This window comes from Puma concolor, chromosome D1 (assembly GCF_028749965.1).
Source record: "Puma concolor isolate L17-30 chromosome D1, mPumCon1.1.hap2, whole genome shotgun sequence".
NCBI lineage: Eukaryota > Metazoa > Chordata > Mammalia > Carnivora > Felidae > Puma > Puma concolor.
The window spans coordinates 41805462-41827245 of record NC_141676.1 but is presented as its reverse complement, the minus strand read 5'-3'; the positions used below and the strand labels follow the sequence as shown (position 1 = coordinate 41827245).

At 46.0% G+C, this 21784-nt stretch overlaps 1 protein-coding gene across 1 annotated transcript in view; it reads right to left on the bottom strand.

Annotated features, from left to right (window-relative positions):
* Nucleotides 1-21784, bottom strand: part of SERGEF (secretion regulating guanine nucleotide exchange factor) — a 236600-nt gene that overhangs the window by 180955 nt on the left and 33861 nt on the right. The window contains 1 exon segment of the mRNA XM_025928722.2: nucleotides 5685-5851. Coding sequence (XP_025784507.2) covers nucleotides 5685-5851 — 167 coding nt within the window.

Genomic DNA, 21784 nt, shown 5'->3' with positions numbered 1-21784 from the left:
CTTGCACTCCCAGGTCCAATATTGCACTCCCAGGTCCAATATTTTAGTGGGAACAGATGATAAATGTGAGTAAATAAGAGAATGGCAGGTGGTAAAGAAGTGCTTGCTGTTATCGTGTCCTTCAGCATCCCTCTCAAACAAAACAGCCCGGTCTCTTCCGAGTGTTCACACGGACAAATCCAGTCCACTGCTTCGACGTTCATTTTGTGTGATTACTCCTCCTGCCAGGTCAGCAGCTGCAGCACAGACATGCTAGCTGTGCTAACCTCCCAACAAAAACAGTCTTTGGGTGAACACGGCTACCCCATTTGGGGTGGCCTCTAAAACCTGCCACACCTGGAAGGTCTGGGCTGCCGGGGCTGCCTCGTCTCAGAGACCTCATGCTCCTCCAAGAACGGCAATGATGCTAGAGGTTACTTACCAGAGAGCTACTTGGGAATGCTTTTTCAGGTTGTATTGAATTCTGTCAGAGCCCTCCGGACTCAGCTGATTGCTGGTGGTAGATCTCTGTGTTATTTAGGGCACCGAAGTCCCACGGTCTTGACACAAACTTAAAATTAGAAGTGCATTAAATATAGGAAAGGAGGAAGGTCATTCAGGAAGGGCAGCCTTCCGAGGGAGCTGCAGGACAAAGACGCCCTGGAAACTTCCAGGTTCGTTAATGGGTTTTACACAGCATCCGAGTGGTATTTCTCCTTCTGAAATAACACTGTGGAAAGCGTAGGGGACTGGCTCAAACCTCAGCTAGCACAACCGAGTGAGTGACTCTGCAAACTAAAAATAGCTTCTTTCCCACTCATTCTGACAGATTTCACCCAGACCCAGTGCACAGGTAGATCCTCCAACAAACAGCTTTAGTCCTGCAGCAAAGTGAGGGTTGATGGCATCCGGGCTTGACAATTACCCAATCCCTGGTTCCACTCTTGTTTATCCCCACGTTTCCCGCTCCTGCTCCAATAGCTGTGTGTGTGCACGCACATGCACATGTACACTGAGCTCCCTGACTGGGATTTGGTGCTCCTCAACCAAACGTGGGCAGAATTTAAACCAGGAACATGACTCAGGACCATGGCTGCAGAATAAGCCCAGAACAAGGCCCTCAGAAACACTGGGAATCGGTGTTTGTCTTGGCGGTCTCCTAATTCCTAGCTAGCCTCTCTGGGCCTCAGTTTCCTCGATTGTAAAAGGAGGATAATCATTCCAAGTCTGGCCTATTTCACGGCATCATGCTGGGATCAAATGAGATAACGTTTGTGGAAGTTATTTTCCTTCAGACAGTAATCCTATCAGAAAGATGGGTGGTGGGGACGGGACAGGCTAGACAGGCAGCTAGACCACAAACCGAGGCTGGCCCACTGGGATGGGCAGGCATCCTGACCATTCCAGGAGTTAGAACAGATCTAGATTCACAGCTTCAGTTCATGTTATCCCCTCTGCCTGGAATATCCTCCTTTTGCTAAACTCCTTGTTTTTAAGAACCCAGTTCAAACAACATTTCTGTTCGATTGCTGTCTTCAGCATAAATCATTCCATCTTCCCTGCTCCCTTGGCCTTTCATATGCAACTCTAATAGCACATCCACTCTATACAGTAAGGATTTACAAACCTGGAAGTTGTTTGAGGGCACAGACATGTATTTTTTTATCTTTGTATCTACCTCCCTCCCCACCACCGTGTGGTCAACATAGGCACGTGGCAGACATCAACCAACATTTACTAGGCTGACTATGGAATAGGCAAGATCCCAAAGCCAAGAAGAACGTAAACTCAGGACAGCAGGAAATGTGGGACAGCACACACAGAGCCAGTAGGAAGGGCGGCAGGTGGTAGGAAGTAGTGTCACAAACGTCTGCCTGCCCCTGGCAATAAGGTCACAGCCATGGGGACAGGAATCAAAGCTGAACGACAAGTCCTGGGAGGACTAGGCAGCAGCATCATACTAAAATCCCAATGACCTAAACTGGAACAGGAGCCCCTGGGGACAAGGAACAAGGGCAGAGAACAGAGCCAAGGCAACAAGGCAGAGCAAAGCTCAGGTGGTACTAAAGCCTAGAACTTCTGGATCAGTTAACATGCTCAGGTCTGCCAAAATTGAGCCAGCAGCTAGGGGTCAAGTGATCTTGGCTATGACCCTGAGGGACTCCAGGGGCAAGAGTCATTATAAATTTAAGTAGTGATCATTTCCATAAAATAAGAATCAGAAATGGAAGGTACTCTTAGATCTGTAAGAAACATCAGGAATCACCTGGTCTAACATGCCCCACCTACGTATGGGGGAACTAAGGGTACAGGGGGAAAGGGGCTTTCCCAGATTCACTCAATCAGGGCGGAACCAGAGCTAGAACCCAGGTCTTCCGACTCCTAATCCAGACCTTGTCCCCTCAGAGGCTGTTTACCTTCAGTCAAGCAGGTCTTCTGATGGTTCCACTAACACACCAGGTGCCCAGCTCTAGCTGCTTCAGAATCCTAGGGAGCCCCTATGGACCCACTAAGTGAGCACAAGTACTTCTGCCTCCATCTTTGGGCAGAGTTTAGAGCCAAGGTTCCCTGGGAAACATGGCAGCCTTGCCTGGGGTCTGGGAAGCTGCTGTGGTTCACACACACTCTGCCCTGATGTGTACATGGGGGGGATTAATCCCGATTATTCTGCTATCCCTGGAATTTTCTAAGAGTGGCCAAAACGGCCGAGTATCTAAGGCCAAGCTGATAGAGCATGAAACACATAGTCTTCACCACTGTGAGAACATTAAAGGGAAGCCTGCCAGGTCTATAATCTCAAAGTCCTTCTCAGGCTGGAGATGAGGCATGGCTCAGAAGAAAGAATTGAGACTCTCAGGGAATCAGAGACTCTGCCTTCCAGACTCCCAGAACTTTCATCCAGGTGAGGGTATATATGCAAAAGGACAGATGCAACTTTATTTCATCTATACAGAAAGTATGTAAGCTTCAAGTACTTCAAGTTCAAGTCCCAACCCCACTGTTTGTTGACCTACTGTGTGATCTGGGGCCAGTGACTTCCCCATTGTGAGCCTGAGTATCCTTATTCATAAAGCAGTGATTATAACACCGGCACCCAGTTTTATTGAGAAGATGAAATAATACACGTAAAGTTTTTAGTATGCTGCCTGGACCATAATCACCACCAAGTAACATTGTGTTTGTTTGCTTTCTTTTGTTCACAAGACGGGATGGTTAAACCACCTGTGCTTTCTCCTCTTGTGGGCTGTCACTCTGGATCCCAGCCCAGACACCTCACTCCTCACTCTGCTTATCCCTTGGACACAGAAGAAGGCAACTGGTCAGCTACAGGGCCACTCTTAATTCCTTGAAGGTCAGGAATCATCAGCTTAGTTCAAGGCTGTTCCTGTCTCCCCAGGTGTCTCTGCACCTCCCTGGCCAAGTCCCTCCCAGGGCAATACCTACTCAAGGATGGCTTTTATCTTTTCCAAGGTGAATCCACTCCTAGTGGCTTATAGCTGCCCACTGGCCTGGCTCTGGGCCTCAGGCAAATAGATGTCTGACGGGTCAGACCTGGACATCAACAGGGGGGATAATCCCCAGACCCAATTTACCAAAAGGAGATAGCCTGGCGTCTGAACCTGCAGTGGGACCAGCAAGTAGACGTGCCAGTACTCCAGAGACTGGAGCAGAGACGGAGGGAGCACTAAAATGGAGTGGCCTTGGCACTCCAGGCTCAAGCCACCTCCTCTACTAAGAAGCTAAACAAAAGTCACATCAATGTCAGGCTCTTAGGCTGTATGTTTCCACTGGCCATATCTGTCACAGTGCTGCCACACACGATGGCCACCACAGGGTGTTAAAAGGCAAAGAAGAGAAAGGACCCAACAGTTACTGAGTGCCTGTGACATGCCAAGAACCTTGGGTATAATCCTCTTCAATGACCTTCTGTGGTAAGTATTATTATCCTGATCTTGCCAATAAAACCAGAGACTCAGAAAAATCCGTGAAGCCTCTGTGCCTCTGCTGTGCTACCTGACCATGGAGTCTTAAATGTTCTGGAAAAGACAAAGAAGAATAAAGGGTTTAATGCACTTGGTACCAAGCTCTCAGCACCTTCACTGGCTAAGCAGACAGTACTAGCTACAATGCTGCATTCCCTCATTCGCAGCTGGGGAGGTCAACTTCTCTCAAACAGAATCTAGAGAAATATAGCAAAGGTCATAAAGATGCTCATGGCCTTTGCCCCCGCAATTTCATCCTTAAGACTGTATCTTAAAAAACACTTCAAAAGGGTATTCACTGCAGAATCCACCACAGTGACAAAAGAGAAGAAATTATATAAATGTCTAACATTCCAAGAATGGTTTGGAAAATCCCAGAGCCTTCGAATCATATAATGTTACACAGCCATTTTAAATGGCCTCAGAGATCAGAAAAACAAAGCAAAGCATCTGTGATAAAATAAATGAAGACTGAATACCAAATATCATAAGTACTATCACTGAAATTTTGGAAAGTATGTACATGTGTACATGCAAAAGGGAATGTTGTTAAGGTGGTTAAGATTAAGGATGGTTTTATTATTATTATTATTATTATTATTATTATTATTATTATTATTATTACCACCATGTCTAAATTGCCTTTTTGGTTTTGTTTAATGAGTGCCTTGTCAATTAAAGAAAAAGAGAGAGCAAGAAAGACAGACAGACTTAACCCAGCACTAAGGAAAGGCCCAGGAGGAGCGGTCTGGGATGTGAAGCAGAAATTGAGAACCGTCCTACATACCCGGAAGGAGGAGGCCAGGCAGGCCCCGGGGGAAGGGAAGCCCTCTAGGTATGAAGAGGGTTGTAATTAGTCTGATGCTAATTACAGAAGTCTCGCTGGCTTATTAATTTTTTTCACAGACTCTGAATGAAGACTGAACTCCTTCATTAAGCCAACTTGGGTTCAGAGGCACATTTCCTCCGTGGCCATCCTCATTCTTCTCAAAAACCTAGCCTTTTCTTTTTTTACGGACAACAGTAAAGTAAAATTTAGTAACAGAAACACACACCCTGGAGAAATTAAGACTCCTGCCTTAAATGTAGAAATTCAAGACATTTCAGGGAATTAAAGGGGCTTGATAAGCAACTGAACTACAGTATTTTCTGCACTGGGAAATATAAACTGAAGTGCAAAACACTTAGCTCAGTATAAAAGCCCCCTTGATCAGGCTGCAACCCATCTTTTGGATACTACAGACACCCCACGCTCTAGCCAAACTGACCCACCAGTGGTTCCCCAAATAGTTTCTTTACTTTCCTACCCTGTGACTCTGTTCTGGCCTTTGTGCCTACCTGAAAGTCCTCGTCTCTCTTACAGACACTTACTCGAATATGATCCATCCTCCAAGGCACCGCTCAAAGCTGTGGCCTCTATGACACTAGCCTAACCCGATCACAGTAGCCTGGATTCATTTCTCATTCTTTGAAGTGGACACAGAGTATCTGGAATCTCTCTAAAGGAGTTACACACAGTCTGCCTTGAGGTATAGTTGTCTGGGTAACTCCCTCTTCTACCTTGTTAAACCACAAGCAACTTGAGGCAAGGACCCCCTCAGAGTCCTGCATGGAACCCATACCATAATGCCTTCACTATAAGCACACCGTAGGACCTCAGTAACTGTTGCGATGAAAGACAAGGAAAAGAGATGTGTCACATCTATGGAAAGTCATTCCTACCTCAGCTGCTCCTGTTAAGCAGTGCAGACAGGAAGGCATGCTCTTCTGTGGTCCTGAGCAGGGGAGGGATGAATCATGACTCTGTAGTTTCCAGCCTTCACGAGACTCCAACTTCCTCCCTAGTTGACCGTAGTCTGCTCGGCCCCAGGTAAACACTCTGCCAGTTTCTAAAAACAAACATTAGTTGAATTAAGGCTATATTCCACAGCTATACTCTCATGGGTAGGCAAAGAATTACAAGAGAAACTGTGAACATTTATTTTAGGACCAACTACCATGTACCAGGAACCATCCTATCTGCTACAGGGAAAGCACAACTATTCACATTTTCACAGATGTGGGGACTGATGTTCGGTAAAACGACATGACCAAGATCAAGCTGTGGTGCAGTGAGCACCAGAGCTGGATGCCAGCAGAGGGCAGATTCTTTTTTTTTTTTTTTTTTTTTTTAATTTTTTTTTTCAACATTTATTTATTTTTGGGACAGAGAGAGACAGCAGAGGGCAGATTCTAAAGCCATGCACCTGCATTTTAAAAGACAGGGACCAGGCTACAGGGAATTCTTCAACCACACTTTATGGCCTCTCTATCTCTCCTTGCACTTTGCCCAGATCTCTATTCTCAGGTTCTCCTCCCTCTCACCCAATATGGGGCCCATCAGCTACCCAGAAGTCCCCCAGGCTCCTGACCTGCCCCATGCCATAATCTCTTAGCACCATTAAAGCCAATTTCATGTGTTTTCTTTCCATATAACATAAAAGAATCTTCAGAGTCTAAGCTCTTACCCAAAAAAGCAATTCTCATAGTCCCAAGGCAAGTGTCTACGTGTGCGAGAAGGAAGGGAGTGAGAGAAGGGAAAAAAGACAAAATCATTTACAGCCAGGAAAGCCTCAGTTCCCCAGATGCACCACCTGGGAAGCTGGCCAGTGCAAAAGATGATTGAAGAAAATGGAATTTGGAAAAAAGAGAAACGCCTTTCTTCTCCCAGATAAGAAAAAATTCACCGAACTCGTTCAGTTGTACCAAGTGCCACATTTGTTATTTCAACAGAAATGCAAAATCCGATGAGGCATAGATTATTAACAGATTCTCCGCAATAAATATGCATAACCATGTGCGCTGTATAAATTCTTTATACATGTTTATTTTAACAAAGAAAAACTTTGCTTAAGAGACAAAACACCAAGCAATGCATATTAAATTCTAGACAAACCTACTACTATGATACTACTGTGTTTGGTATCAAGGCTTCATCTGGCCCCACATTCAACATATGGTTTATAGTGTCAGCTAGAATACAACTACAGACTCATAGGGGAAATGTCGGAATATTGAAGGGATAAAGTCCTCAGAATCAATCTGCTCATGGACACCAATGGAGATACCAAGAAGTGCACAAGAAGTTCTGAGCTTCCTCAAAGAGGGAAAAAAGTCTGTGCAGCCCATGGGGTACCAGGTATATGACAGGAACTAGGAGTGGGTTCCCTCGGATATGCTATTTCTTGGCCTCACATGTGTTGTTCCTTTGGCCATGGAAGCCCTTTCCTTACATTATTCATCTGATAAGCTATGGCTCCACCTGTACAGTCCAGCTCATGTACCACCAGTTCTGTGAAGCCTTTTTTGACCCCTCAATCCTCCACAGAAAGGGTGAAACCCACCCTCCTGTGAGCCACCTTTATTACTGTCCTCATCAACAACTATGTTCCCATTTAACAGGTGAGAAACTAAGGTTCAGAGAAGTGACTAGCCCAGGGTCACACAGCTAAGCCACATCTCCTTCTACTAGCCCATGGTACTATTCTGTATTGGCTTTTCACATGGGTCTGCATCACTGGATAACCAACACTCAACACTCAATATCCTTCCCTCACTTCTATAGGACCCACAAAAAAGCCCATGTTCCCAGGACCCACAAAGCATCCAAAAATGACAAACGGTCCCTCTACATGAGCTGGGTAGGATTTACAACCAGACTGCCTTAGCAGGGAGAGTCCCAAGAAGCTAAAAGAGGAGACTGTTACTTCTGAACTCACCCTAGCATTGTTCTGCTGGAAAGAACCAGCATGTTGCTATCTGCAAGACTATCAAAGAATTATGTTATCACAAGTCCCACAATGAATCCTTTCTTATCAAGTAAAACATCTTAGCATCTTCTCTCCTATTGATTATTGATGTGAAGACAGGCAAGACTGCCGCCATTACTCCATCTCCAATAGCAATTCAACCATTCTACTTACATAGCACTTTTCAACTTCAAGGCACTTTACAAAGATTAACTAATTAATTCTCGTGTTCCCTGGGGAGGCCACAGACATTCTATTAGAGACAAGCCCCAAAACCAGGCTGACTGGATGTCCAGCCTTCACTCTCCAGCCTAGGTTTGCTCAGTCAGGTAGGTGCACTCTCTGACGCTATCTGTCTATTTCTCCCCAAAGTACACTCTGCATCAGAAGGTTCGCAGAAAAAAAAAAAAAAAAAAAAAAAAAAAGATTCTTATTTTTCCTTTTCTTTTAAACAGACACATACTGACCACTTCTTAGGTGCCCAGCACATTCAGGGCCACTATCTCAATTAATCCCCAAAATAATTCTAGGGGGTACAGATTACTAAGTTTATTTCACAGATGAGGGTAAATGATTTGGTCAAGACCAAACAACCAGCAGGTGGTGGAATCAAGATTAAAATCTGTGTATTCTGACTCCAACACCATTGGTAGCTCCAGTGATTGCCCAGCTGCTGTCAATTCTTACAGTATTTGAGGAGGGGGAAAGCCCAGGTCACATGGGTATGTTCTGCATACCAGCTCACTTCCCAGGACACCTCGCTGAACTCAGGACTGTAAGTGTTGAAATAAAGGCATCTAACACAGGAAAATGAAGTTAGGTCACCCAGAGTAAAAGAAAACAATGAATCCACATACAAAAAAATGTTCACTAAGGCACTGTAGACAAAAATATGTCTCAAGCAGAAGTATACTATCAAATCCAAGGAGATTCAGAGCACAAATGTAACAAATGAATTTTTTACTAATAGTAAAGAATTATGTATTACGGTGATAAAAGATAGATACATTAATGGCATCCAAAAAGTGTAAGTGTGTATCTTCAGATAAAAGAGAAAAATGACCAACAGCACAAAATAAAGTTAGCAAGTAAAATATAATTTCAAGGTATGCCCATGTGCAAATCGACATAAAATCACTATGGAGCCAAGACATTAACTAAAGGTGGCAAAAGGTCCCAACACAACACAGAAAACAACAGGGCCCAAGTAAGTAGCATTGACAAAGCATGCCTACGGAACTTGGAGAAACCATTTTAAGCTGGAATTCTCCTGGCAGGCTTGATGGAAGAAGCAACATTGAAGGTGAACTTCTAGATAGGAAAAGAAAATGGGAGAATGAGGAAGAATATTCTAGGAGTAGGGAGAGGGGACAAGTGATGATAGAAACCAAAAGGCACAAGGTGGGTGGGTCAGGTAGAGAGAGAGTGAGGGTCACGAGGAAGAGGGACTGGAAAGCGGGTCAGAACTGCAGGCTGGGGCCACCACAGGGAAATGCCAGGCTCGGGGTCTGCATCTCACCTTCCAGATCAGGGATTCCCAAACTGGCTGGTTTGTACTCACCTATTAGTAAAATATTTTTTAACATACTATGTAATTATATGTATGTAGGTATAGGCATACGTGTGTGTATGTGTGTGTATATATATATATGTTATATATGTGTACATTACATGTATATATACATGTATATTATATGTATATCACATGTATATATGTGTATTACATATATATACATACACACATATACACATGTACACACATTACATATACACATATATTCATCTATTTATTAAAATATATACTTGTATTACCTATATACATAAATTATAAATATGCCCTTATTTAAAAATATACAGTGTAAAATATACTCACAAAGTAGAAAATGTTAAAGAACGAGATAAAAACACATAAAAGGAGTCATGATTTGTTCTTCCCATACCCTGGCAATTAGTCTCACATGCTCACTTTAGAGACTGCTGCTAACTAGACCATGGGGAGACTGCACACTGGGAACAGGGGTGACGTCTGGTCAAAGGAGTGTCTGGGGCTGGCGCATGAGGCAAAGGTGGAGGCACCAGTAATAAGAACATTCATGCCAACACTTGCATCGCATCCACTGTGTACTATGTACTGGTCTAAGCATTCTCTATACGGTACTCTGCTTATCGCTCTTCCCAGCCCTAGTTGATGGACAAGAAACTAGGCGCTTACCCAAAGGCACAGCAGTAGTAAGTGAAAGGGGAAAGAAGAAAGAAAGCCACTACAATTACACAAGCCTAAGATGGATCAGGACTGAACCAAGGGTTGAAGTCACGGGGGGAAAACAAGATGGGAATTTGCAAGGCGTGCCATCCTATCAGATGTCAGAGAAAGGGAACAGGAGGAGATGAACACCACTCTGAGATTTCAGGATTTCAGATTTCAAGATTGGTGGGAAGGTGGTGGTACATTAAAAGAAATAGACAAAAGGGCTAAAATGCCAGATCCGGGGTCCCATCGATGGGAATCATGAAATATTATTTCATTACTAAAATGAGTTAACTCTTCTGGGGCCTTCTGCAAACAAATAGTCAAATATAAATAAAGAGGAAGTAAGTGAGGAAAAAGACAACTCTCTGCAAAGCCCTGGCAGGGGCAGAGGAAGTCAGAGGAGACTCAGGAGGCTGGGGAGGTGGCGAATAGTCAAGGAGGTAGCTTCCTTTAGCATCCATAGAAGGGCTGTCGGGAATGGTGGTAAAGGCAGGTGAGAAGCCACTCCAGCAACATCTAAGCTCTTCAGCTAAGGGGAATTTCTACCCCATTCCAGGGAAAGGGGTCCTAAACGTGAGAGGAAGATGGATTACTGTAAATTAAGGAACCTTCACCCTTTCTTAAAAGAATGTCCCAAAAGGGAAGAGTGTCATTGAAGGCATCAAAGGGAGTTAGCAAACAGAGGTAGATGTTATAAAAAGAACACCCCTGGGTCAAGGCACAGAAAAGGCCATACAGCTCCTCATATATATAGCATATTCCATATGCATATTCCCATAGCATATCCCAGGTGCTAAAGCCTCCTAGAGCACACACATGTAAGAAGTGAGCCATCCTCCAGTCAGGAACTTGTTACATTTGTAATTCATCTGCTGACGAACACCAGTTACTCTCAGGTTATTAATTCTAAGGCCTTAACGTAGAAGAACCTGATTTCTATAACTCATCCCTTGTTCCGCCACATGGACAGAGATTTTATAAAAAGGCACTAATAGGGCGGCTTTGCTGTCAGCACAGAGCCGGCTTTGAATCCTCTGTCCCCGCTTCTCTTTGCCCCTCCCCCTCTCAAAAATAAATAAACATTAGGAAAAAAAAGGCGCTAATAACCAAGAATTGGTCAAGCACAGAACTGGAGTCTCCCAGCCTAATCTTCCCATGGAAGGAGAAGAGTGCAGAGGGAGAGAGCTCAGAGCACAGGTGCTGGAAGCAGAAACGCCAGGCCATGAATGTGCATGAACATGCCGTGCCGCTCCTCCACAGGCCGCCACACTGCTTCCTTCTGTCCCTGGCTGTCTCCACTACCCAGCCCCCTTCACCTAGTTAACTCCTACTGCCTCTTCAACTCTCCTGAGCCCTCAGCTCAGGTCAGGTTCCTCTATGCAACAACCTTCGAGAACCACATTCCTCATCTTGAGGCACTTATCTCAGTTTATAAATGTACACTCATTAGGCACACTTTTGATTAATGTTTGTCTCCCCTTCAGACAGTCAACTCTATGACTTCAGGGACTGCCTGTGTTTGCACATCCCTGCACCCTAGAATAATGCTCAGCACAAAGCGGGTGCTCAACGAATATCTGTAGCCTGAATAAACAAATGAACAAATGAAATTAATTACTGAATTTTATCATTCACTGGTTCCATAATCTTGAGCAAATTACTCAACATTTATAAAATGGGAATAACATCTACTTGTAGGGTTGTTGTAAGGATATTTTTGCAAAAAGTATGTGACATTTCATAGTAAATGTTAGCCACCAGTACTCTCATTCTCCTGGCTGAACTCTATAGCCTTATGAAGGATTTCCAGTGTCCACCCACAGTGTCTACCAATTTGTCACATCTTCTCAGTCAACTCCCACCTACCAATGTCTTGGGGTCAATGTCTCTACAGACAACCAAAGAAGGAGAAGAGCACTGAATGCTCTGTCTTAGAATTTTGGATCTTGAAAAGATTCAAGCATGGCGTCTGGCACATCAGAGGCCTCTGAAGTATCATGCAATACCAACAGATTAAAGCTAGGGGAAAAAAAAAAAAAAAAGCAGTGGGGAAGGGAGAAGAAACTTTAACCTAAGACTCAGAAGACCTGGATCCTATTCCTGGCTTCTCTTCTATGCTGTGTGACCTTAAACAGGCCCCTTCTCCTCCAGGGGCCAATGCTTCCCATACATAAAATAAGAGGACTGGGATAAATGGCTTTGGAGCCATTTCCTGATCTAACTTCAACAAGGATGCCTAAAAATCTTCACTATCAAAATGAGTGCTGTACAATCCAATTTTATTAGTATCTTTGTAATATTTAGTCTGACCAGTGTCCTGAAAGAAAGCACCAGTCGGATAGTTATCAATTCAAATAAAGATTGGGATCGACTGTATATCCTGTTATCTCTTAGTGAAATTTCCTTAGTCTCCAAAGTTGTATCATGAACAATACCACCATGGAAAAGGTTTGAAATTTTTGAGAAGTCAGTGCAGGAATAAAATTTCCCCTATACGCTGTCCAACTGAAAAGGGGAGAAGAAGCCTACAAAGAGAATGACAAAAGGTAAGGGACTGGGGAGAATTTTACTGAGACCTGACTCTGGGTAAAACTCTACTTTAGGGACAAGAACCACATGATCCTCTCAATAGATGCAGAGAAAGCATTTGACAAAATACAGCATCCTTTCTTGATAAAAACCCTCAAGAAAGTAAGGATAGAAGGAGCATACCTTGAGATCATAAAAGCCATATATTAACGACCCAACACTAATATCATCCTCAATGGGGGAAAACTGAGAGCTTTCCCCCTAAGGTCAGGAACAAGACAGGGATGTCCACTCTCACCACTGTTATTCAACACAGTATTGGAAGTCTTAGCCTCTGCAGTCAGACAACACAAAGAAATAAAAGGCATTCAAATCGGCCACGAGGAGGTCACACATGCTGAACTACAGGTAATGGTGTTTACCACCAAAATACTTGGGTTAAATACAACAGTTGACACCTTTGAGAAAGAGTTGCAGGCTTCCAGCTATGGAATGAATAAGTCATTGGGATACAAGGTACAGCCTACAGAATATAGTTAATCCTGTAATAAAGTGTTGCATGCTTTCACATTATAGCTACACTTGTATAGGTATCTGGAAAGCATAATGTATACACACGGAATCACTACGATATATGCCTGAAAATAATACAACATTGTGAGTCTACTGTATTTCAATTAAAAAAAAGATAATATTTTTAATTTCTCCTTCACCATTAAAAAATTGTTTCTAATTTAGAAAAAAAACCACTCTGCTTTAGGCACTGCCATTGTTCTCCAACTTAATCAACCCTGAATGATGGCTGTGAGCCCCATCTTACAGTAAAGAAACATCACAGGATTTTAATGACTTGCTCAAGATCACACAACTAGTATGCTACAAAGCTATCATGATGATGATGATAATAACAGCTAATATTCTGAGGGCACTCTACATGGGTTGTCCCATTCGGTCCACAGAATCCCCTCATGGGTAGGCATTATTATAATCCTCAAATTATAGGCGAGGAAATTAAAGCACAGGAGAGGTTAAGTCTCAGGCTCAGGGTCCCGCAGCTGTCAGTGGCAGAGTGCAGATGGAATCCAGCAGCCTGGCACCAGAACTGGTGCCCTCACTCACTACCCTGCAGAGGATATACTGCTTTTTGCTGGGTCACAGTGCCTCTTCAAAAGTGAACATTCCCAAGGACTTCTGGAGGTTGTTCAGGGTTACAGGGATGCAAAGAGCCTAGCTGCTGAGTGACTGCACGAGCTTCATCCTTGGCCTACATGGCAGAGATCAGAATCCTACAACATGCCAGGCATTCCACACAGCTGCTCCATTTTCATCACTGACTCTATTAGCTGTCAAATCAGGAGCACTGGTAATAGAGGTCAAGACAGACTGCACCCTGAGGCGGCCCTAGGCCAGCCACAGGACTATCTATACCATGCAGGGCTGGGGCTTCCCAGACAAAAGGGAGGAATGCTTTCTTCTCCCAAACTGGGTTCTAGTTTATTTAAGTGGCTCCTTGGCCTTCCACACAATCCTTTTCCGTAAACACCTATGTTCTCTCAATGCTGGATGGCTGCCCCTTTGTCAAGGGCATACTTTGCTTCTTCCCTCCCAGGCTTTCAGGTCATGCTGGGCTCCAGTCCGCAAGGCTGGTCAGCCCGTAACGCTGGTGGGTTTTACTTGTTCCACCTACAGAACTCCTTCTCACCCTTCAGGTCCTGGCTCAAATGCCACGGCCAAAGTCTCCCATCATCCCCTTGTTCTGACGCCCCTTGCTTTGGGAGCCACTGGCCTGATGCTTGTACCGTTGCACCAACAATTATTCTATGCCTCCAAATGTAAGATTATTTGATGAGATGCCTTGTGTGGCCCTCTAAATTAGTCAAGGTTCTCCAGAGAAACAGAACCAATAGGAGAGAGAGAGAGAGAGAGAGAGAGAGAGAGAGAGAGAGAGAGAGATTTACAAGGAATTGGCTCACATGATTATGGAGGCTGGCAAGTCCAAAATCTGCAAAGCCAATATCTCAGTTCAAAGGTTGCCCAGCAGGAAGAGCTGGTGCCCCAGTTAGAAGGCCGACAAGCAGGAGAATTCCCTCTTACTTGGGGAAGGATCTGCCTTTTGTTCTATTCAGGCCTTCAGTTGATTAGATGAGGCCCACTCACATTAGGGAGGGCAATCTTTACTCAGTCTATAATATAAATGTTAATCTCACCCAAAAACACCTTCACAGAAATACTCAAAATGTTTACCAAATAACTGGGTACCTCATCTCCCAGTCAAGTTGACACATAAAATTAACCATCACACCCACTAAAGAGTGAAGAGCAATGATCCTTTCACATTTTCTCTGTACTCCTCACAGCACCTAGCACAGGATCTGACCCAGAGCAGGGGCTCAATGTTCGCTGACAGAAGAGTACTAGGCATTGCTCTTACCACGGACTTTTGTATGCAACCAAGGACATCAGAGACCATCCCATTTGACTTCCCAAAGAGAAGACAAAACTGAAGAAAATAACTTTTCCAAGTCACACTAACTACTTGGAGGCAGAACCAGGTATTCACAATATTCAACACATCATTATTGCCCACTATTTATATGCCAGGTGCTGTCCCAGGTGCTAGGGGCCACAGCCATGAACAAAACAGAACTCTTCTGTCCTTCCTTCAAGGAATATTAAAGCAGGAGGAAGACAGGCAAATGACCAAAAACCACACAAAACATATGCCCCAGCAAATGACTCTAAGTGCTATAGAGAATATAAAGTAGAGAAAAGGAACAGGCAGAGCTGGGGAGGGTGGCAGAGGCCCAGGACCAGCACCTAGCTCCCGACTCCCCATCTGGTGCTTTTCCTCTGTTGCACACCACCTTGCTTAAATGAAGAATCTTAAGTTTAAGAGAACTCAGCCAACCCATGTAGGAGCAATGAAACTTGCTCTAACTACCTCTCAGGACTGTGATGAAAAGTAAGGGAGACAATAGACATGAAAGTATTTTGTAAACTCTAGCAGAGGTGTTAGTAATATTACAACCATCACTTTTTCTCTAAAGCCAGATTGTGAAGGACCATCAAGAGAGGCTGGTCTGTGAGTCCCAGCTCTCAGAGGGTTGCTCTGGCTGAATGAGTGGGTCCCCTGCTCTTCTAAGGGTCCAGGCACACACCAGGCCGCTGGTCATACCCAGCGCTTGCTTGGTGCCCGGAGAGAACTCTCTGGTGGAGGCTGGGGGCTCTGCAGATGTTTCCCAGCTCATGTCACATTCAAACTCCAGAGCTTCTTCGCACACTTTTAGACTCTTATTAATAACATTTTAAAATGCAGATTGCTGCCTAATCTTAGCTGCGTAATTAAAAAAAATAATCTTGCTACTCTCCCTCCCAGCAAGGAAGGAAACTATACCCCAGGGCTTCTGCAGCTAAGAATCACACCCTGCAGAAGAGCCAGTAGGAGGCTCCAGTGGGGATGGGGGCAGGGGAATGGGGCGGGTGGGGGGGGGGGGGAGCCAGGAAACAAGTCTAATCTCTTGACTTTCGAGAAAACGAGAATGAGGCTGAAGGAGAGGAATGATTTGCCCCAGGACACACAATGTGTTTTGGCAGAGCCAAAACTAGAATCCCTCTGCTTCCCTGCTTCCCTCTGTACTGCCTTGTGGGGAGAAGGAAGGAGGAAGACCTAAGTTTTTCAACAGTGAGAATCATACCTCTGTCCTTCTGCAGTTAGCGCTATTCATCTGGAGAAGTAGTTACAGGTTTCAGATGTTCAAGATGATCAAGGGAACAAGGCTCAAAATTCTTTACATTCATTACAGACTCACTCACAGAAGGAAGGGACCTCAGAGCACTCTATCCTGTCTGCTTCTGCTGGGGAAAAGTGAGGCCCGGAAAAATGAGGCCCAGGAAGAAAAGTGACTTACTTGCCCAAGGGTAAATAGTGAGTTAGAAGCGAAACAAGTCTAGAACCCAGACTACCCTGACTTCTACTACATCCTGTCCACAGCTTCTAAGAAAGGCACCAGTAACGTCTCACAGCCCCCACTGCTACCTGCATCAACTAAGGCTTTCTGGGATCCTTGGTAGAAAAGAAGAGAGACGGGTGAAGCTCACGCAGTCCCTCACTGCCTTTTTCCCTGGAATGACTTTCTGGAAGGCCCAAGGGCTGGGTGAAAGAAAGACACACATTCCCCACCCCATCTCCTCAGGGTCCTCCTCTCCCTACCTAGAGCTGCTGCCCTAGCCCTGGCCTCCACCTTCAGTCACCATCCATTACAAAAGGTCATCAGCAGCTTCCATCTCTATGAAGTTACAAAAAGAGAAGGGAAAAAAGGCCAGGTGCTGCACCCAGCTGTTGGCGAGGCCGCATTTTCTGCTGCCGATGATGACTCACAATGCCCAAGCTGCAGGCTGGAGCTGGGAATGAGACCTGAGAGGCTGGTTTGCCGAGGAAAAGGAAAGACGCAGTTCCCAAGCACACTGGCCTGCAGAGAAGAACACTTAAGTCCTTCAGTGAAATCCCAGCACCTGGCTGTGGGAACACAGCTCCCCCTGCAGACCACCCTGAGGCCCTGCAGGAACAGGCCCAGAGACAAACCATAAACTGGGACGTGAATCCTGCAAAGCTCACCATGGTATTAAAACTGTCATGTAGAGGGGCGCCTGGGTGGTTCAGTCGGTTGAGCGTCTGACTTCAGCTCAGGTCACAATCTCGCGGTCCGTGGGTTCGAGCCCCGTGTCGGGCTCTGGGTTGATGATGGCCCAGAGCCTGGAGCCTGCTTCCGATTCTGTGTCTCCCTCTCTCTCTGACCCTCCCCCATTCATGCTCTGTCTCTCTCTGTCTCAAAAATAAATGTTAAAAAAATAAAAAAAAAAAAAACTGTCATGTAGAAAGCTAGGACTCCACCTCTGAAACCCCAAAAAATCCCACAACCCCCCAGAAACACTACTTGCACTCCAAAGAGAAACTGGCTTTTGGTTACTGAGGGGTGCAGATTAAGACCTTCAAACAGGGGAGACAAAGGTTGCCCCAAAGCTTTCAGTGGGCAAATAATTCACCAGGGGCAGGAGCAAAGAGGAGAGGGAGCCTGTCCTGGGATGCCAGTGTGTGCTCAACCAGTGAGAATGTCTTGGGACATGACTTTGGCTGGTGCCTCTCAAATTTCCTCCAAGTGCACCCGCAGGGAACTCTCCCGGGCTCTTCGTGACAGGTGAGCATAAAAGACCTGTAGGGATCCTAACAGAGCTGCACTCACAAATAGGGGAGCACTCTCCCACTGCCATGTCTGAGGGCCCTTCAAGGGCAAGAACTGAGCAGCAGGACAAGGTAAGGAGTGACCGGTGGAAGTGACGCCCACTCCACACACAACAGCTCAGGGATTTGCCACTCGCATCAAACAGTGTCAGTAATGAGCATCGCCAGAGGAGGCCACTGAGGAGAACCCATTATGACCCAGCAGCCACCAGAAAAGGCAAGATAATCACGAGACCTGGAGGCCTGGTAATTTCAATGGAAGGGGTTGGGAGAGGCGTGAGATCAAAGACTACTGTCAAGGCTGATGTGCGTGACAAACACTGCATTTATATTCAAGTTGCTCATCTGCAGGTGCGTGGCCTCGGAATGTGTGAAGGTCCGCCAGGCCAGATCCACGGTGGGACAGCCTGTCCTTCCCTTCCACATCTGCTCATCACCCTCCCACTCTGCTTCTGCTCCCATCTGTCCTTCAGGCACCAGAAGAAACACTCTTTACCAGTGCCCCACCTGCCAAGAAACTCTAAGTCTCCAGTGTGACCTTCTGTGAAAACCTGACATGGTTGAAGTCTCCCTCCAGTGTCACTCACCTCTGGTCACACCAGAGACAGTAAGTAACCAAAGCTACAGTGCCTTCCTTGGAAAGGCTGACTTTTCCATGGCCAGAGACTGGGAAAGGCATCTGCTGCACAGGATTTTTCATTTCATAGGATCAGCTCCAACCAAATCAGCAAAGCACTGTTACTATGGACCATCTGCCAGGACCCGGAAACAGCCTGGTTACATAAAGGGGCTGGTGTAATGAAATTTATTAAGCTGGATTCTTCCTCTATAAAGGCAATGAAGCACTTGAAGTCTCTCTTAAGAGGGGCGATGTGGGGCAGTGAAGAGGCCCTGGGCACAGGTCCCACTGGGTTCCAACCCTGGCTCTGCATCCATTAGCTTTAGAACCATTTCCCTGGGGCTTGTTTTCCCACATTTCTAACAAGGAGAAGATGGTCCCCTGCAGCATTAAAATTCCACGACTTATTATTGTTTTCACCAACATGGCAAAAAAGTCTGACTTTGATGTTAATTTTGTACAACAGGGTTAATTTGCTTTAGAAAAAAAAAAAAAAAGAGGCGTCCTGCCTATTTGTGGGCTTAAAAGGGAGAAGTGCTGAGTGGAGCCACTGACTCTGGGGCTGCCTAGAGGAAAGCGCACAGATGAGAAGCCAAAGGTTGGAACTTTCTATCTGCCCAGGCAGGAAGGACACAAGCAAATCTCCGGCAATTTCACTGGGAAATGATACTACTCTGACTCCCTGCCTGTGCACACAGCGCTTTCCAGCTCACAAAGTGCATTCACATCCAGGATCTTATCTGGTCTTCACAACACCCTCGAGTTGACAAGGTGATGTTGTCTGACCCCCACTGCACACTGAGCATTTTAAGGCTAAGTAACCAGGTAGGGTGAGCCCATATCTCTTAACCTCTCTTCAGTTTCCTCCCATGTAAAATGAAGCGAGCCTTACTCAGCAAGCTTTGTGTAAGGATTAAATAGATGATACTGTAAAGCCCTGGCAGAATGCCCGACACACAGTGTGTCTCTGGTAAATGTGAACAGCCCTTCCCCACACACCCCCATCTCCTCAGGGAGATTAGGATAAGCCCCAAAACTGCTCATTTTTAGACCTTTAAAAAATGCTTATTGAAGGCAAAAGGACGGCTTCCTAAGTGGCCTTCCATGTGGCCCGAGACAGCTCCCCAGAAGGTAGACCAATGAGCCAGCTAATGCCAGTCCCTGCCAATCTCGTGCATTCCAAGAGTCACCTCGTTCATGGGGGATGGGGTCCCCACTCCGACAATCCAAAGTACCTAGAAATCAGCCACAGAGATGAGACCTGAAGAGGAAAGCAAGCATGAGGCTGCGACAGAGGAGCCTGCAAGAGCCACCCGGAGGCAGGGCCTTTCCTTCATCGCTCCCACTTGTCACCACCACCACCCCCACCCCCACAGAAACCTCAGCTTCTCCCTCCACTGCTCACAGATAAAGCCTGAATAAGGACCCATGCCTATTATACCTGAACGCTTCCAGTCCCTTCTACCTGGCCCCAAGCTAAGCAAACGATGCCCAGGGGCGCCTCCCACTTCTATACCTTCGTTTCCAGTATTCCTTCTGCCTGGAACGCCTTCTCCTCACCTCTGCCTACTCAACAAATATTTGTTGAATAATAGGGTGAAGAAATGAAGGAAGGAATGTGTGAATGAACGAATGACATAATATATCTCTGTGAGGCAGAAGAATTAGAAATTCTGAATCTCATTTAACAGATGAGGAAATTCAGGACCAGAGAAGTTAAATGATTTGCCTAAGATTACACAGCCAAAAAGCAGCCAAATAGAACTTGTGCCTGGCTCCTCAGGCTCTTTTGGCCACATTAGGCTTCCTCCTAAAGTAAAAAGTCACTCTCAGATTAGGAAAAAGCTGACCCAAGATTCCTCAAAATGGGCCACTTTCCTCTTGGCACACATCTAAGAGCACTTTACGGCACTGGCTGTCACTATGATTATTGACAGCTCCCATGAGACAGGCAAGGTCCCCTGAGAAAGGGCAAGCACAGTGCCATCTGTCAAGAACCTAAAAATGATGGTGAAATTACAGGCCAGTCACTTAAAGCATGCTCACTTTTAGAAAGCTCCTGGAACAAATCAATCCCCACCAGGAAAGAGGAGAAGGATTCCTTGAATGGAAACTGAATCCTCTGCCTGGGACCTGTGAGCCCTTCCCAGAACCATCTGGTGAGCTCGCAGCATGACTGGTGTCCCCATCCACTGTGGACAGAAAGGGAAACCAAGGACCCAAGGCAAGGCCTTGGAGACACACAGGGTCAAAGCTGGCCCTGAGACCGTAGGGCACCAGACATCACTGTCAGCCTCAGGGAGCTGAGGCTCGCTGCCCTGGGCTCCTCCAAGAAGGCAGGAAGAGGGCAGGGCCCCAGGCTGGGCCTCCCAAGCACAGCCACTGAAATGGCACAGCTTCCCCATCCAAAAACTGCAGCTGTCCCATGCAATTCACACTCGCTGAGCCTCTCCTCTATGCCAGGCGAGACCCAGAGGTGAATAAAACAGAACAAGTCCCTCACCCAGGAGGGTCACGTTTGCTGAGAAGACACTGACAACAAGCAAACAAATAAAGATGACATGGTTTCAGGCAGTGAAAACTGCTACAGTGCAAAATAAGGCAGGGCAGGGAGAAGAGTGTGCTGAGAAGATGGTGGTGGCTACTTCTGATTGGGGGGGGGGGGGGACAGGGTGGGCCGCTATGCGAGGTGACGATGGGCAGAAAGTGCCCAAGTGCGGCAGTAGCTTCATGGGGACCAGAAATGAGCACTCTTGGCAGAGGAACTGCTGGAGCACAGGCACAGAGACTCGGCCTCCCCTCAGCCTCCACCCGAACCTGCCAGGACGGCCTGCCCTTCACTGCTTCTAAGGCCTCCTCCCCAGCAGCCCACCACCATGACTCCCCGACTCCCGGGATGAGAGAACAACATTTGCTCCTCCCTGCCCTGAAGCTTGAGTCACCTGCCACATTTCCAGCACACTTGGAAAGGCGGCAGCACGATGCAATGAAATGAATCGGACTTTTGACACCACACAGAGCTTGGCTGAAGTGTCCGTTTTGCTTAACTATCTGTGTTACTTTGGACAAGCCACTCAGCCTCCCTGAGCCTCAATTTCCTCACCTGCAAGGCAAGGGAAGTGAAGCCTACCTCACAGAGTTATGAGGAGTATGTAACCAGCAGCACCTGGCAGAGTACCTAGCACATGGTAAGTGCTTGGCAAAGATTGGTCCCCTGCCCTACCTGACCCCCTTGGAAATTAAAACAATTTTTTTTGTTCAACCAATCGTGTCAACTCGTGTCTTACTGCACCTACCTATCTGTTGGGTGTGGAGGCTGTGAGATGACCCTTGAGGAAGATCCCATCACGGCACAGCCTATGGAAGGGCCCTGGCCCAGAGAACTGGGCTGACAGG